The following is an 18,560-nucleotide window of genomic DNA, read 5'->3' as shown; positions in this document are numbered from 1 at the left end:
ACAGGTTGCATACTATTTCTTGCTGCTCTGCTTATCTCACTGCATAAGGGAAATCTTAGCTGGGAACTTTTCTATGGATGAGAAAAAACAAGAGGTACATGCATGGCATGATAAAGATACACACAGCACCTGGAGAAGTAAACATCGGATCAAAAAAACTCTTGGTAGTTCTAAGGTATATAATCCAATCTTAAACTAGAAAGAAATAGTAAAAGATGACAGTTGGTGCCCATTCTAATTCCAATGGCCTTTCCAATGGCCAATGTCTTTGCAAACTTAGGCCCGGTACAAACTGGTGCTATGTGCCGGTCTGGGACCAGAATGCTCCTGAGCCCTACCATGCTGTCCGGGTGCCATTTTTGCACATGTGCGTTGAGACAACATGCATGCCGATGACATCTCTCATGCACCATGTCCAAATGGCATGGTGCACAAGAGACATCACTGCACCGCTCCAGGGTGCTAATGGCGCCTTGGCAGTGGTGAAGAATGGAGCTGCATTTCGCAGTTCCTTTTTCATGGCACATCATTGCCACACCGTTTGGGTCGGTGCAGCCATGATCCGGGGGAGAAAGGGCTGACCTCTGTCCGCCCCTTTTGCCCCGTCTATACAGGCCCTCAGTCCCCACTCTACCATTGCACTTGAAACAGATGGTCAAGTATCAAGAGAGACTAAAATATGTTACTTAACAAGCTGAAGATAAAGTACATCTCCTTCCTATATCAGAGATTCGTAGAATTGGAAGAGACCACAAGGGCCATCTACTCCCTTTAAATATGCAAACATGGCTATCATGTCACCCCGTAACTTTCTCTTCTCCAGACTAACATTCTCAGTTCCCTAAGCCACTCCTCATAAGACATGGTTTCTAGACATTTCACAATTTTGGTCACCCTCCTCTGGATACTCTCCAGCTTCTCCACATCCTTCTTGAATTGTGACAACCAGAACTGGACATAATATGCCAGGTGAGGACTGACCAAAGCAGAATAGAGTGGTACTATTACATCCCTCAGTATAAATACTATATTCTTATTGATGCAGCCTAAAATTGCATTGTCCTTTTTAGCTGCACATCACAGTACTGATTCATTCAGCCTGTGATCCACTACAGAGTTTATCACATTGGCTTTGCTCCCATGATAGATGCAGGATGTTACTTTAAGAAGGTGGATTTTATTGTATTTCCCTGTTGCCAGATGTGGCAGAAGCCTGGGTTGCAAATGGGCTGCATAGACCCTGGTGATGGGAAAATGCAATAAGATCTGCCTTCTTAAAGTTATATCCTGAATCTAGCATGGGAGCAAAGCCAATGCAATAAACTCCTAAGACTCCTAGATCCCTTTTGAATGTACTGCTGTCAAGCTATTGAAATCAAGCCTTCTGGTTTAAGTGTGTTTGTGTTTTCCCATGGTTCTTGGACAGGGATGTGCCAACTAAATTCTAACTACATCAAGACCGAACCAAGAATGGTCACCAAAGTTGTGACCTGGGTGTTTACAATTTTTTCAAAATGACATTTAAGACATAACTTCCACACCCAAGCACCTCTGGGCATGATTCAAGATGAAAGTTTCCATGGTTTGGACTACTGTACTGAAGAGTACAGATCCATCCAACTATATCCCATGGCTCTCTTTTGATCCACGAAAGTTGTTCCAGAAAGAAATCTAGTTTTGCTTTTTTACTTTGCAGCTTTTAATAGATACTCAGGGGCTCGACAGACGGGCGGCTCTGTGCTGCCTGTCTTTGCCTCAAGTCAGTGCTGCAGCAGCCGGACTCTGCTGCACCAGCACACCACCAAAAAGAAGCTGCCTAGAGCGGCTTCTTTTTTGTTGCACTGTAAAGGGGAAAGGGTTCCGCCATGCCGCCACTTCCTGGAAGTGACATTCAGATGCTGCACGGCATCGGTGTCATCATGGCAGCCTCCGTGTGGACTGGAGGCCACCATGATGACACCGCTGCCACGCGCTAGGTTCGGGAGCGTGAGGTTGCTGCATGCTCACGAACCCTAGTTTTGGCGTCGGCACGCTTCTTCCCACCTGTCTGTCTTGGGCCTTAGTTTCTACTGTTGTAACATTCTCCTTCTGATGATAATATGACTGAGATTCATTTGACATTCCCCCCTGGCATATTGGTCTTATATGCGCTGATGCACATGATCTACAAGCAAACATAGATACACACAATTTTTCAACCATAAAAAGGGGTTCGGTGAGGGATGGAAGGAGCAGAAGATATGTTTTGTATGCAGAGCTTGATAAAGTTACTTTTTTGAGTACAATGCTGGCTAAGGGAATCCTGTGAGCTGTAGTCAAAAAAGAAACATTTCCAAGCTCTGCAGATATATCATGTGAATTCTGCATACAGTGAGGGTTCAAATCCACTCAAGGCCTATTGCTTCACTTGTATTCCACAATACAAGTGAAATGGCTGACATAACCACTGAACTCTGCAGAAAGATGACCCCTCGTGCTTTTTTTCCTGGCTATTGTATGCAGAACCCTAGGGTGAAAGGGAGAGATGTTAATGATGAAAGCAGCTGACTTACTTACTCTTCCTTTCTGACACTGATTTGAGACCTCTTATAACCCTGGGTATGAAACTACTTTGGGGAGGTGTGTCCGAATTGAAGGCTGTGACATGCCCAAGGATACATAGAAAGGGAAGGATAAGAAGAATTCTTTTTCAAGAAACATTTCAATTTACTGTTGGACTCCCCACACAGGTAAAGATTTTAAACATGAAACAGCACTGGCAGCATCTGACCTTAACTTGAGAGAGTTCCTATTGTGTATGAATAAGACAGCCTGCTGTTGTATAATGGATTTTACAAAATCCAATATTGAACTAAACAGTGACATTATAGTGCACTCCACTTATAACATGTGGGGTTACAAGAGACAGCTGCTTGTAGCAAGTAAGAGCAGTCAAATGTGTCACAGATAGAAATGAATAAAATGACTGCTCCTTCTGACCACCACAGGCAAAATACATTTGCCACAGTGTGTTAAATGTGAGACATTCACCATACATATTTTAAAAATAATCAAGAATGCACTAAAGGCTAACCTTTGAACACTTTAAGGGTGAATCTAGTATTTTTGGAAGGCCAAAAATAATCCTTAAAAAGCTCCACTTCTGGGGGTTCCCATATAAAATGTCCCCTAACAGACTGTTGATTTGGCACCATTTTCTATCTCCACTAATTTTGTCTACTTGCAATAGAAATAATGCAGCTTGACATCACTTTAAATGCTGTAGCTCCATGCTATGGAATTCTGGGATTTGTAACTTTACAAGGGCTTTAGCCTTTTCTGCCGAACACTGGTCTCTCTCACAAAACTACAAATCCCAGTATACTGTAGGATGTAGCCATGGCAGCTAAAGTGGTATCAAACTGTGTTATTTTTAGTGTTGAAGCACTCTCAAAAGTGTCCTCAGTGTATTCAATGCAGTTAACTCCCAAGTATGTGTGCATAGGATAGATTGCAGGCAGCCTTTATTATTCCTGGGAAAGCCCGCCCCAATGATAGTAGCTGCCTTAATATTTCTAGTACTTGACTATTTAGATACTTCTGATTGATAATTCCTGATGTGGCTCAACTATATAGGTCTCTTGCTGGTCCCATTTTACCAGATCATTTGTGTATGTGTAGGGGGCTTGCTCTCCTAGTCTAGTCTGGGAGCGGGGAGTTGAGACTCCCTGACCTCACTGTCTCAGGGTCCATGTTGCTACACCCTTTTGGACCCTTTTTCTATCTGCAAGGGTACACTGATCCAGCTTCAAGTAAGGGTAATGCTTCCTAAATTATATTGCCTCCCTTTAGAGCCACTTTGAGCTCTCATGTTGATTGAAATATGTAATAATGTAATGAATCGGAGGCCAGGATTGTCTATTTTCAAAAATATATTAATGAAAGAGTAAAGGCACTAATGTCCATAAAATGTGATCATGATTTCAGTTCAGTTCAATTAATTTCAGTCTGAATAATGTAAGCAGAATATGGAATAAATAAACCAAATTCCAGAAGAAAATCAGCATGTGCTGACAACAAAAACAACACACGCATACACACACACACACACACACACACACACGAGAGAGAGAGAGCCAGTCTGGTATAGTGGTTTGAACATTGGACTGTGACTCTGGAGACCAAGGTTCAATTACCCATTTGATCAGGAAAACCAACTGGGTGATTCTAGACAAGTCACACTCTCTCAGCCCCAGAAAACCCCATGATAGTTTTGTTTTAGCGTCAAGTAGAAAACCACTTGAGGGCATAACACAACAACAACATAGTTATATAGTTATATTTTTCCTCTTTGATTTTTTTCCTTTATTTCTCTTTCCCTCTTTTTCTCTTTTGTTCCCCCCCCACCTTTTTGAATGTTGATTGTTTTATTCTGAATTAAATCGTTAGTTATAAAGAATAATAACTGGGGGAAATATCATATGAAGAACAACCATAAATGTGTCTCTCCAGCAGTTACAAGACTGTAAGTCCAGTGTACCATCTTATAACTACTGCACAGGATGCCAGCCACTATGATAAACAGAAACACCCGGAGAAGAGTGCCCGTCATGACTGGTGATGGTGCCCTCACAAAATACTGCTGTTCGGGGATAATTTTTTAATTCAGAAAATAGTTACATGGTGGGTACGGCCATTAATCAAACAAACATTTCCCAGAAGAGAAACTGGTGGGTATAAAAGCAAGCAAACAAAACAAACACACCAGGAATTTGCTAAAATGTAAGAACTCTGAAATGCAACATTTTTCCTGCTCCACACCCCCTGCCACAGAAGCCAAATCAGTCAGATGCAGAAACAAAATACCTGGTCAAGAAACAAGACAAATGTCTCATCCCAACAGCACACATGTTCACAGAGGTGTGTGTGCGTATGGGCGCACGCACACACATGTTGTCCTTATAAAACACAACAAAATCCCATGTCACAGATAGGATTGTCAAACTGGAAACTAGAGAGGGCTCATGTCGAAGAGGAAATTTCAGCAGGTCACCTAACCAGGGAATAAGCAACACTGGCTGAAGTTGCTTCTTCTATGCAACTATTAAAAGTACAGGAGCCCTTTGCAGTTTTCACTTTGGAAAGATAGGCCACATATCCCTAGGCAGAATGCATTCTCTTCTTTCACCTCACCCCTTCTAGCCCTCCAGATCCACCATTTTTAGGAAATAAAAATGGGGCTCCCAGCCCCTGTAGATTATACTGTTTTTGAAAAAAAATGTTTTTATTACGTATCAAGAAATGAAGAGGGGCACAGAACCTGGTGAGTGTTAAGGGTATTGCCTGTGGGCATGGCAATGAAGACAGAAATCACAGCTCAGAAGTCTCTCTAGTCTGTGCAAGTGAACCTATATCTGATGCTGCTTATATCTCTGTGGTTTACCAATAAAAAGACTGTTGTAGTTTGTTTGTTTGTCTGTCTGTTTGTTTGTTTTTTAAAAACCCTTTACTGCTGAAGACAAATATTAAAACTGTAGCTGAACAATAACTCTATAAGCCTAGAAGCTCTGCGGTGGAGCTGAACTGAAGAGGGAAGGATGTTATGGAGGTTGGAAAGATCCAGTGTTCAGACAGCGTAGGGCTGACAGCCACACTCTTAGCATGTACCCTCTGGGCAACTTTCCCCCAAACACTCCCCTGCTTCCTGAGGGGAGAAACAACCTTTGACATCCACCGGTCTCTGAAGGCACAGTCAAGAGGAGTGCTTTTGTTTTTTCACCCAAGCTCCCTTGTATAAAAAGCAGGTGGCAAAGCTGCCTTGTGACAAGACCTTTTACTATTCCATATCAAGCGGAAGAAACAGAAGAAAAACCTTGACACTACCTTTCATTGTGCAAATGTTTAGCCACGTTTGACAGCATTTTGACCTTTTTGTTCTGCTTCAGTGGCCACTCATCCTCTCCTCTTCTTCTGTGACCTGAAAATCTGGCTCCAAATGGCTGACCAGTCAAAACATGTTAGACCGAATAGGTCAAAATGCGGAGGCAGCATGTGGTTGCATTTCAGGAGGATGCTTTCAAAACAGCTTGGGCTAATTGTAAATAATGAATTATTTTCTTTCTTTAATACTCACAACTTTTTCCTTCAGTTGCCATGGAGATTTCAAGTTTCAAAATGTGCTACTTTGAGAGTAAGAAATTCTCAGCTTTCTCTGCATCTCCCCCCTCTCCCCCCCTTTTAGAGAGAAAGATGATGCACATTTTAAATTAATCATCTATAACAATATCCTGATTTCCTCTTCTTTAGGAATAAATTAACTAACTGAAAGCAAGTCTTTTTCTACCTCATATGGTTGATGAACATACCTCCCCCCTCCATTATAACTACATTGCTTTGATGCACACACCAAGCCTTAAATATCAAGGACTCTTGGTGGAGGGGGAAAAAGAATGACTTACAAATCTGAGTCATGCTGCCCCTACAGTTTTTTAATGAAGGAGTAGGAGGCATGTAATGCATTCATGACTCACAGAGAATATGTTAAATTTATGCTGGCTGGTAGCACTGAGTAGGATAGCAGTGTAGCAGCTTACATTCAGCTTGACACTAGCAGAATGATACTGTGAAAACAAGTAGTGTGAAGAATGAGGGTCTAGAAGGCCAGTGCTAGAAGGCTGTGTGTGAAGAATGAAAAAAGGATAGAAAACCCAAGTATCATATGAATCAATGCACTTAGTACTGAACGGGCATTTAGAAGAAGAGAGGAAGGCTGGAATTGCAGACTGGACTGCAATATGAGCGGACAAAATCCTCCAAGGGCCCCAAAGCTTGAACAGAATACAGAATGCCATCCCCCTCCAGCCATTCCTGGCATAGTTCTTATGTCTTCAATAGCAGCAAGGAGCGGCAAAGATTCAACTGGCAGTTTCCCCATCATAGCACCCTCAGTCAGGGGAAATCTTCATCTGACCATCATTTTCATCTTCTTATCTCATGCCCTGGAGTTGTTCAAGACACAAGACTCAGACCACATTCAGAAGATGCCAGCCACAGATGCTGGCAAAACATCAGAAAGAAACTCTGCTAGAATATGGTCACATAGCCCGAAAAACCCACAAAAAACTAAGAAGGCTAAATATTAAACAAAACTACCAATCCCAGAATGCCATAGCATCGAACCATTGCAGTTAAAATGGTGTCAACCTGCATTAATTCTGCAGTGTAGATGTAGCCTTACACTCTTTCAGCCTTGGAGGAAGGCAAGGAAAAACTCTCTTGCCAAGAAACCTCATGATAGGTTCACCTCAGGGTTGCCATGTGTAGGAAACAACTTGAAGGCACACAACAACAACAACAACAACAACAACAACAACAACAACCCCTTCCTGGACTGGCATTTGATGCCATGGGAATAATAAAGTTGTCATCATAGGAAACTCAGAGGGTTGAGTGTTGGTAGGATTGAGGAAAGGCTTCTTGAGAAATGCAAGAAAAGTATTTCATCATGCACATGTGAGCTTTCTGAGGTTCACAGAGGACATAACTTTTTTTTAAAGGAAACAAGGCCTCCTCCACATGCACACTAGTTAACTGAGGAATGAGCATGCTCACTGAACTCCAGCAAGCACAGTATATGTCTCAGCTGGAAAAACAAAAATGGGTGGAAAAGATCACATTGGCTTCCTTGATTTCTTTGTAGCCTCTTAGAACCCTGAAAAAGTCTGACTAGTAATTTGGCAACTGAAGCAACACATTCCAGTGCAAGATGAGACTACATTACAATGTTTTGCTGCAAGCCTCAGCTGTTTAGTATTTAGGAAGCACCTTCAAGAGCGTTGACAGTGTACAGATATTAAAATAATTAAAATTTCCACTCTTCCCTAGCTTACAATTGAATGTGCTGCTGAGAAGACATATGTGTTCAAAGCTTCAAAAAACAAGGTTTACGGCTGGACTATCTGGCCCTTATAGCAATAAGTCTATTACCAGATAGATAGCTCACAATGTGCTGATCATTTCCTTTCTGTTCTGAGCTGTTAAATCAAATTCTAATGGATTTTCTACACTATTGGGAGTATTTCTCTTTTTCCTGTGTACATCCTGTTATGTTCAGTCCATACCAGCAGGTGTGGTGTAGCTACTGCTAGTGGGGTCATTTGAAGCATAACATGCATTCATTATAAGCCTTGAAATGTGTGCCACTTGTGATCCCATTGGTCTTTCTAAACCAATCTTTAAAGTGTTTTTCTGGCTTTTAAAAGAAATGAATGACAAGTATAGTATTATAGCACTATAATGCTGTAATTATAATGTTAATTTTTGTGTTAACAGTAGTAATGCACTATAATACAACAATGCTACTTTTTGAAAAATACATTTAAAAAAGAATCTTTCAGATTGATGACATTTTAGTGCCACGGTTAATGTTGGTGTGACCAGAAAGAGCTTTAAAAGAATCATTTCATTTACTTTATAGCATCATGGAGATTTTATATATTTTACAAATCAGTGCACTAATATCATTTGCTTGGTATGTCACTGCTGTTAAAGCTCAGCCTTTTAAAAAGATGAAAATGTTATGATACAATTATATATGCATATGTGGTGTATAGAAACACTGTAGCTTATATATTGGTTTGAAATAACCAACTGAATTGTAGGCTGCAGATCTCAAAAACATATTTTAATATGTATAGATTTCAAATGACTTACCATCTGCCTTGCTTCCTTCCTCCATCAAAAGCTTTGCAATATTGAGAAATCCTTTGGCTGAAGCTAAATGAAGGGGTCTGTCTCCAACTTCTCCACTCACATTCACATCAGCACCAAATTTCAGCAAGAGTCGTGTTACCTATCAATATTTTGTTAATCAGAATTTGTAAGCAACACTTACATTTTTTATGAAATCACAGGACAGTATATAGGTCGTGCCCCTTCATATTCAGCAATTTTCATTCACATACAATTAAAAGTATATTATATTTATCCCTTGTCAGGAAAATAAGGGTTACTGCAGTCTCAAATTATAATTAAGTTGTATGTTGACAGAACATTTAGTCAGCTCAGCAGCTAATTCCTTTTCAAAAAATGACACAGACGGAAGCCTATTAGTTTAACTGACCTAAGTAGCAAAATAAAGAAAAATGCTCATAAATTAGATATGTCCAAGCTATAGTTTCTTTTTCTGAAAGTTGGAACTCTTATCATAAAAGCACCACATGCATTTTAGCATAATTTTAGAGTACTGTGACTTTTTCTTCAAAGACAACTTCTACCAAAATAAAATAAACCAGCCTCTTGGCCCTACATATGAAGATCTTTCTAATGTAACTGGATGAGGAGATTATATATATGAAACATCCCATAAAAGCAAACATTGTCTGTGCCAGTACCATAACTGAATGTATCATTATATTCTTTTCAGCTGTCTGTGTTGTTGGACTCAGGCCTCCAAACTACTTTTGGAAACCACACTCTGTTTTCACCTAAGTGTTATCTCAGTGGCACAGGAAGTATACACTGTCTAAAAGCCCTGCTTGAATAATGGTAAGAACCCGAGAATAAAACTAATTGGGCATCTGTATTGCACTTTTCTTCTGATACAAAGGGCAGTCATGAAGCTACAGCAGTAAGGAAAAGAAGCAGCAACTGCTATTGACTTGCCTTTGTAGGAATGTGACTGGAAAGGAAAAAGTAATACATGGTTCAGTTGAGTAAGGAAGCAACTTTACTTGAAGGGCCGTTGCCTAAATGTCCTCTAAATGATGGAGCTGGCACAGAGCAAACCCAACTGGCCATTTGGGCCATCATTTGAGAGGTACCAATAGAAGAATGTTTAATGTGAGAGATAAACCTTAATGGGTTTGTTTTTTTTTTTGCATTATCATAAAACATCTAGGATCACTAATTCTGTTTTGTAGGTGGAGGCTGGCCAACAAGAAGGCAAATAAGGCACTCTTTCATGCATCCCTACTCCATGAGGATTAGACTACTGCCAGCTGGACCACTTCTGCCTGCCTCATTCATATCTACTCCATGGGGTAGAATTGGCTGTCATTTTCCTCTTTAGTCTCTCAGTCTTACCTTGGAACTCAGCAGGGATGTTTAGCCCTACAAAGATATGCCACATTGTTTCTTCTTAAATAAGTAAACACATGAAGAAACAGTGGGGAAGAGGACAAAACTAGAATTAGGCGTCTCTACTTCATGTTGATTTTGTCTTAAGATATAAACTGATATCTAAAATGTGGGTCCAAGCATCCACTGGGAAACCAGAGGTGATCCCAGGGCACCTCTAACTGATAATGCATAATAAGTATTTGAGGCAATAAAACAGCTTGGGAAAGTCTTGTGACCTAAACACCAAGGACTTTATCAGTCAAGGGAAGTTGGAAGTATATGGCAATCCGAATTCAATCATGGGGTTTCACATTATTGCGTGATAACCCACCACACCCAAATTCGGGCAATGGCATGCTATTTTCAGGCACTGGGAAGCCAGTTCAAACGCAATTCGCACTCACATAAATTCGCTGAACTAGCGAATTCATGTGAATGCGTTCTGGCCCCACTTTCTTTTCATTTGAAATTAAGAGAAATTCCTCACGTGTGATAAACTCCCAAGAATACGTACTTCAGTATGGATACACATTTCATCCTAAAAGTGATAATGGTCCCCCCTCTTCTTCAAAATAATATCTAACAGATCTCTATCAGAACAGCAGTAGATTCACATGTCCCATCTAGGCATTGCTGATATGTAAATTACCCATGCTGGAAGGATAAAAACAGATTTTTTTGCATCATATGTTCACATCACTGCAAAGCATGTAGCAAACGTATTCAAAAATATACTTTGTTCCTTAAGAAATTAAGATGATTAACTAAAGACAAACACATACATACATCTTTATAATTATATAATATAGCAGGAAGCAATAGTGTCTCCTATAGGTTACATGTTGCAGATATTTTTTCACTTTACCTGTAAAGCACAGTGCTTTTCAATAAAAGACATGCAAGCATCCAATTATGAGTTGAATGATATGTTACTGCATGATATGCATCTGGGCAAGTAACTAACATAAGTCACATTTATATCACTTGATATTTCTAATTGCTTGATGACTGAACTCTTGATGACAATCAAACGTGAATTGTCCTCACTGAAAAGTATTATGTTGGGGTTGGCTTTGGTGATCTTGGAATTCTAATTTGATGATTAATCTATATCTATAAGATGATTGTCTTATCTATGGAATGAGACCATCATAGCTAACCAGCATTGTCTGTGAATATATTCACTGTTTCTACTGAATTTATCCATATGTTGCCAACCTAGAGTGTTCCTCCCTCTCCTGTTTATGAAGCAGAGCGTGCAACATATTTCAAATACAGTTTTCTGTTTGTGATCACACAACAGAGGCTTTGTCATACCTGTTCATGGCCATAATAGGCTGAAATATGTAAAGGAGTGAAAAAAACAGCATCTTGAACATTGACATAAGCCCCATGTTGCAAAAGTATATCAACAGCCTAGAGGAAAGAAGAAAAAGAAACACCTGAATTATAATCAGTACCATAGTTATTTTGTACATTGTACTGTTGCAATGTTATACATACAATGCAAAGAAAACATAATGGGACATTGAGTGAGTACTGCATTTCATTGCGTTGTCCTGTAAATATAGTTAGCAGTGCATTTCCTGGCAAAACAACTAATTTTTGAAGACAAGAAGCTCTGACTTGATTGACAAAAAAATAAATAAATCAGAATAACCTTTATTTTTCTTTGAAGCTCAAGTACAAACAGGAGCAAATGCACATTCTTATAAAAAGAATAAAATATATCTTTTAATTAAAAATGTATGCAGCTAAATTGCAGAACATAATTTCTTCCAAGTACAAAGGCACTTCTGTGTTTTGGAGGATGCGGGACCTTCCATTTAAAGAAATAATCTTAAGTGGTTCCTTTCTAACTGCCACTCTCATATTCGCTGAGAAGGTCAACATTCAGTCAAAATATCTCTAAACTATGCATCATTTGGTTGCTAAACAATGATCAGAATTGAGGCTTAAAGAAGACTGTTCTGGAATATTTATTGAAGATTAGTGTATTTCTATCTCTAAAAGATGAAGAGCATTTTATATCCACCAATTGCCAATGCAGTCCCTAAAGCATGACTTGTATGCATCTCCATTAATCTCAAAACAACTTAGATGTTGGCAGTGGATCAAATATCAAATTGTTTGGGTTATAGAGCCATATAAAATTCTACAGGACCTATATCCCAAAGCTAGATCCTATGGTACCCAGATTAAAAAAACCTGGATATACTGCCTGTCCCTGTAATAGTTGAGTAAAAGAGGGGATTTCAGCAAGTGGTATTTGGCATGCCATCACATAACAAGCCACACTGCTGAAATCCCCTCTTCTACATAACTATTAAAAGGAAAGAAACTTTCTCAAGTTTCCAATTTGGCACCTTTACTGACACCTACATACCACAAATGCCCATGCAACTGAAATCCTTTCTATGATATGGCAGTTAGGGCTGAAACATGCCCATGCCTTCTTTAGTTATTCTTTTGCAGTTCTATATACAGTACTAGGGATGGTGAGACAGGACAATTCTAGTAGCCCTTCACACTCTGTCTCATTCTTGACATACCATATTTCTCATTATGGAAGCTGAGCAGTATCAGGCCAGATTAGTACTTGGATGGGAAACTGCAAAATAATACCAGCAATCTCTATAGAAGGAAAAGGAAAGACATCTGCCTGAAACCCTGGAGAACTGCTGCAGTTGACAGTATTGGATTACATGAACCAATGATCTGACTCAGTATAAGACAGCTTCTTCTGTCCCAGTCCAAGAAGCAATTGGGCGTACTTCACTCTCTCCAGTTTTTCCCTCATCTTCAGCTTTGCTTTGAAAACAGTCTATGCACAAGGCTTAAATTGTGTCGATCACTTGGAAATGGAAACTCATTCAGATCCTTATGAATGACAAGCCTTGGTTAGGTCTAAACTGTAATTTACATGAGGATGACAGTTACATCTCTGAAGCAAAGATTCAGTCTGAATCGTGGATTTCAATTTGATTCTATCATGGTTGAGCAGAAGGGAGTCTGGACTTGTCCAGAGTTGTTATGAAGATAACATTAAATATAATACCAATAGCAGGCTGAATATGTTTGGTTATTAAAAGTCAACCAGTATGCAAAAAGCTGGTTGATATCTGGCTGCCTCCTGAGTTCTCAAAACCACAGCTTCCAAAATAACTCCCTTAAACATTCATCTCATATGATAAATGTCAGCCCTATGAGATTCCTTGCGTCCTCTGACTGTAGAGGAGAAACATAGTTTTCAGCTTTTTCAGTCCTATGTTCTCCCTATGCTTTCTCCTTTGCTCCTTAAAACTGTGGCTAAATATACACCTGCACTTCTTTATTTCTCAGCGATTGTGTTCTATTATTATGTGTCTGGTTGCCTCTTCTTTAACTTTATTATAATATTAATGTCCAAGGAAACCTTTTGGGTATTTAAAAACTTTTCTTTGTTTTTCTGTGGTTTTGGATTTTTGTTTTTCTTTTGCATATTTGATATGTGTATGTACTCTTGGGTTCACTCCTCTGAAACAGACATCCAAGAAAAGTATATTAATGGAATGAGAAGAGGGAAGATCCTTCAAATCCTCATGGGACAGCTAGGGTAAAATGGATAAGGATAAGCTCACTATCTAATGATAGAAATGTTAAGGAAAAAGCAACATGGGATATACAGTGACTGAAATAAAACATGTATGTGAGAGTCAGGGTGACTCAGCAAAAGCAATTAGAAGCCACACAGGTGTAAAAGGTAATGTGATTAACAAGTCCTAAATGCCAAGGACAGAAATGCAAAGTGGATAATTGAGAACACATGAGAATTGTTAAAGTGGACAAGGCTAAGATGATGAAATCATTAATTATGGGATGAAACAAGAGAACCAATGGAAATGGTTGTACACGCCCACTGGGTGGAAACTGACAAGAGTGGGTGGTATTTTCCAAGGACTATAATAATGGCTATGAATCCCAATGTATTTTGTGGGTAGTAGTGGGTAGTTGCAGAGGAGTATTGGTGTTGTGTTGGATAGTTTTGGAGCTGTATATAGTAGAATAAAGTAGATCTTTTATATAAGACTACTGAGTTGTCTGGTGTCTTGGGTGAAGATACAAGAACCAGCTGGATCCTGAAGAAGGGTGAAGCAAGAGTGAGAAGGCTTGGAGAGTTTGTCAGGGTCTTCAGCCTATTCTCTGTAACTCGGCTGCTTTTGAGCAAAGCTTTAACCACTGACCAAAACTGGTCAGCGCCGGTGCGTAACAAGGTGGTGAGTTCGAGCCAGAGGTGAAGAGCTACAACTCCCATCATCCCTGACAAGAAACTGATTTTTAAAAAATTATAATATATAGAATTTATATAATACTAACTTATGTAAAAAACTAGATGCCTACATTATATGAATACATCGATCATACAAGAAATGTGACTTAAACAGCAGTCTACAATACTTTCAGCTGTGGCAATGGATTCTGCTAAGAATTGCTCACTTCAACTTTGCTTCCCATCCTGAGAAGATAAACATTCTCAGAATAATGTACTTTATCTGGTCAGAAGTATTCTACATTTGGACAAAAGATATGGAGTAGGTTGATAAATTGTAACTGTTGGAATAAGAAGAGCTGTCTAGGCATGTTATCCAACATTAGTCTAATTGTCCAGGCGAAACATGACAAATTATCCCTACTCCATTTTTAGTGTCTCCAAGGCATAAGTACACAAAAAAGGAAACATCTCCTTTCCAGATCTGCTTATAAAACTGCAGATGGTTTAACTGAATTGTAATACTGTGCTTTGTAATTTGTCACAAATCTGAAGTAGCTTGCTTGAAATCATTATAATATTATATATGGTACTGCTGATATTGATATAACAAATCTGTAAGCAGTCTGAATTTATGTTCGATTTTAACAACATCTAAATGTGAAGTTTAAATGCCTTGGATGTTCTCACTAGTAGGAAAAGCAAAGGTGTATAATACTGGATACAGCAAACACCCTTATCTTGTGGCTTGAGGATGCTTTGTATTGTGATGGTTAAACGAGACAATTGTTTGAGAACTTTGATAATTGCATGTGATAAGTTTAAAGAATGGTGAAGCACAGCCCATCTTCAAAATGAGTGGTCTTTAAGATAAGACCACTCAACACAATCAAAAGCCTTTACATCATAAAGAGACAAGATGGTAATAGTACAGTGTGCCCGCGCCATACGCGGACGCGCTATACGCGGACTTGAGTGTATACGCTCAAGCCACGGCGCGCGCGCGGGATGGAAGGGGCGGCGTGTCCCATTCAATTGAATGGGCGCACGCGCTCGTTGTGCCCCGCGCGCACCCGCGCCGCCACGCCGCCGCACACGAGCCCCATTGTTTCCAATGGGGCTCGAGCATAGGTGGAATTCGCCTTACGCGGCGGGATCTGGAACGGATCCCCCGCATAAGGCGAGGACGCACTGTAATTTGGTATGAGTATGATCTCACTTTATTGTTCGTTCTTTATTTTAATATGATTTAGCAATAAGAGGCATGAGCAACTGATGTCTGAAAGGTTTTTATAACTGCCAGAAACCCATGATGCCACAATCTGCAATATTTATAGAATTTTCATTCAATGATTTGGTCTACTCCTTCAGAGTTAAAACTTTCTATAGCTGCTCTGTATTCTGGTGTAAACTGAAATAGGCAAATATGTGGAATAACCGTTGTATAACTTAGTACTGTAAGAAGACAAAACAGACTTCTTATCTATCATCTATCTATCTATCTATCTATCTATCTATCTATCTATCTATCTATCTATCTAATCTGTGATGTTTTTATACTGTCAAACTGTTAAACACCTTCAGAGAGGTTTAAAAATATGTGATTGTATTTGTAATTAAATGTTTAACTTTCAACAAATTCAGTCGGTGAGTTGCCTTTTGTTTTATTCCAGATTATACAATTCATTTTAGAGTTCAGAATATACCTGAATCAGTTCCTTCTTCAGTTCTGTAACAAATGATGAGAACTACATTCTAACCACTGCTTTGAATGCATTCCTTTCAACCTGGGGAAAGGGTCAGGGAGGGATAATAGGATGAACAGTCTCAGAAAAGAACTAGAAGATTTCTTTACTGATTTGTTTAAAAAAATTGATTCTGAAGGAGTAGCATATTTAGCCTCCATGCATAAGTATGTTCTGCTGAACATGGGCACAAGGACCATATTTGAATGGTCAGAATTGGTAAATATACTTAGGACCCCTTGTCAGTTATGATGACAAATGAATGATATATATGTTAACAATGTTGTGCATTTTTTGTATTGTAGGAGAATGTTTAGTATGGATGGGAGACTGCCAATGAATACCAGGTGCTATAGACTATATTTCAGAAACATGAGTTGGCAAAACCATCCCTGAGTATTCCTTGTCTAAGAAAACTCTATAAAATTCTTAGAATCAACTTAAGTGACTTGAAGGCACATATATACAAAGAGAAAGTTTAGTCTCTTGCACGGGAATAAAAATGTATCATGACCCACAAACATTATAAGTTCTCTGGAATATTGCTACCTCTCCAAGACTAATGATATTCAGTATTTAGCATTATGTAGGACAATACTGAAATCATGAACAGATTTCCATCTCCAGACACAGTCAATTTGAGAAACAGTCTGTTTGAGAATCGGATTTGACCTACATGAAAATATGGTTGAAATGCTTTTGGTAATGCAATAAGCTCTTTAAAAAAAATGAAGGGGCCCTCATCACCCAATAGAGAACACTGAAGTTGCAAATAGAGTGAGACTACAAGTATTATAGCCACTCCATATTTCTTCAAGCCAAGGACTCTTAAGAAAATTGCCTTCAATATCTGGCTTTTGAATTTTCAGCAGCATCAGAGTATCAGGGTATTCCCCACAAGAAGTGGGCAATTCACTTGCTTTTGATAGGATTTGCAAGGCCTTTTACATTGCAGGGTCATTTACTATCTTCAAAAATGAGGAAGTTACTTGGAGGTTTTATGCTATAATTATACAAGTGGAGGAGGGCAGATGATCTTGTGTATCTGCAAATGTGTATCATAGAAAAAAAAACATATAGTGGGCCTCTTTATCATTATCATGATCTCAAAACATCATCACAAATGTAACATTAAAGAGAAGAATTAGAAACACAAACTGGATTACAGAGAAAATATAGTACACTGGTGCCTCGGGATACGAAATGATCGCGTTACGAAATTTCCGGGATACGAAAAAGTTGGATTGGAAAAAACTGTTCCGGGTTACGAACTATTTTTCGGGTTACGAAATTCATTTCGGCGCGAAATTCAAATGCGAAGCGCGGCTATAGGCTTTCCAGCGCTAACGGAAAGCCTTTTCGGGTTGCGAAATTTTCGGGTTACGAAGGGAATGGCGGAACGAATTAATTTCGTAACCCGAGGTAGCAGTGTACTTCCATAATAATGAAAAAGATAGCATTTGTCTATCTCCACCATAGCCTTAGGACTGTGTAATCTAGATGCCTAAAACTTGGCACACATAATAAGTTGCAGCTGTGGTTATATATGACATAGCTATTTCATTTTAAAAACAGATTTATTAAAAACGTTGGTAGCCTGCAATATCACTTGAGTCACACACACTGACTCATGAGGCCATTAGATAACAGGCTTATCAAATATAATAGAGAAGTAACAGGTCTCCTCAAGAGCAGGAAGTCTTGCAGTTTAGTAAAAATGTTTTTGGTGATCATAGGTGGAGATACAGAGGACCAAGACAAACCTTCATTTTTGGTCTTGCTCCTATTAGTAGAGTTCTACTGGTTTATGACCCAGGTGTCTTGGCTTTTTCTCATTCCAAATATGTATTTGTGCACATGGACTGCATGCATGACAAAAACATAAGAATTCCTTTTTCTTGGTATGTCTTTCCTATTTTTAATTCGTTGCTTACATGGCAACCTCTTGAATTTTCTTGCATTGGTAAGGGCAGGTTATTTTAGTGTGTGCATGTGTGTGTACACACACAAATGAGAGACAGTGGCCCGTTACAAACGGGCCAGAAAGTATGCGTGGAGCGCGTACTAGGGTTAGAAAGGGGCAGTGCTTCCGCACCTCCCTAACCCTAGTGTGCGCTCTGCGTGCACAAAATGGCAGCAGCCGTTCCACACGGCCGCCGCCATGATGAGGTCACAACCGTGCCACCTCTATACAGGGCGGCGCAGACGTGATGTCCTCGCTCTGCGCCAGGGCGCTTAGTGTGCCCTTAACGCGGAGCAGGAAGGAGCTCCGTTTCAGAGCTCCTTCCTGGTTTGGTCCGCTGGGCGCAGCCTTCACACAGCTGCGCCCAGCGGACCAAAGGAGAAAGGGGCCAAGCGGCCCCTTTCTCCTCCTCCTCGCCGCCACGGGGTGTCCTTGGGGCTTGAAGCCCCAAGGACACCCCTTTCCAGGCTGCGGGGAAGCAGCCTTTTGCCGCTTCCCTGCAGCC

At 39.8% G+C, this 18,560-nt stretch overlaps 1 protein-coding gene across 1 annotated transcript in view; it reads right to left on the bottom strand.

Moving 5' to 3' along the window:
* The window catches only part of LOC121928795 (serine/threonine-protein kinase TNNI3K-like), a 206,469-nt gene that overhangs the window by 137,872 nt on the left and 50,037 nt on the right, over positions 1 to 18,560 (bottom strand). Inside the window, 2 exon segments of the mRNA XM_042464007.1 lie at positions 8,692 to 8,830; positions 11,416 to 11,514. Coding sequence (XP_042319941.1) covers positions 8,692 to 8,830; positions 11,416 to 11,514 — 238 coding nt within the window.

The sequence above is a fragment of the Sceloporus undulatus genome, chromosome 4 (genome assembly GCF_019175285.1).
Source record: "Sceloporus undulatus isolate JIND9_A2432 ecotype Alabama chromosome 4, SceUnd_v1.1, whole genome shotgun sequence".
Lineage (NCBI taxonomy): Eukaryota > Metazoa > Chordata > Lepidosauria > Squamata > Phrynosomatidae > Sceloporus > Sceloporus undulatus.
The sequence above is the reverse complement of the archived record's forward strand: the minus strand, read 5'-3'. Positions and strand labels throughout refer to the sequence as shown.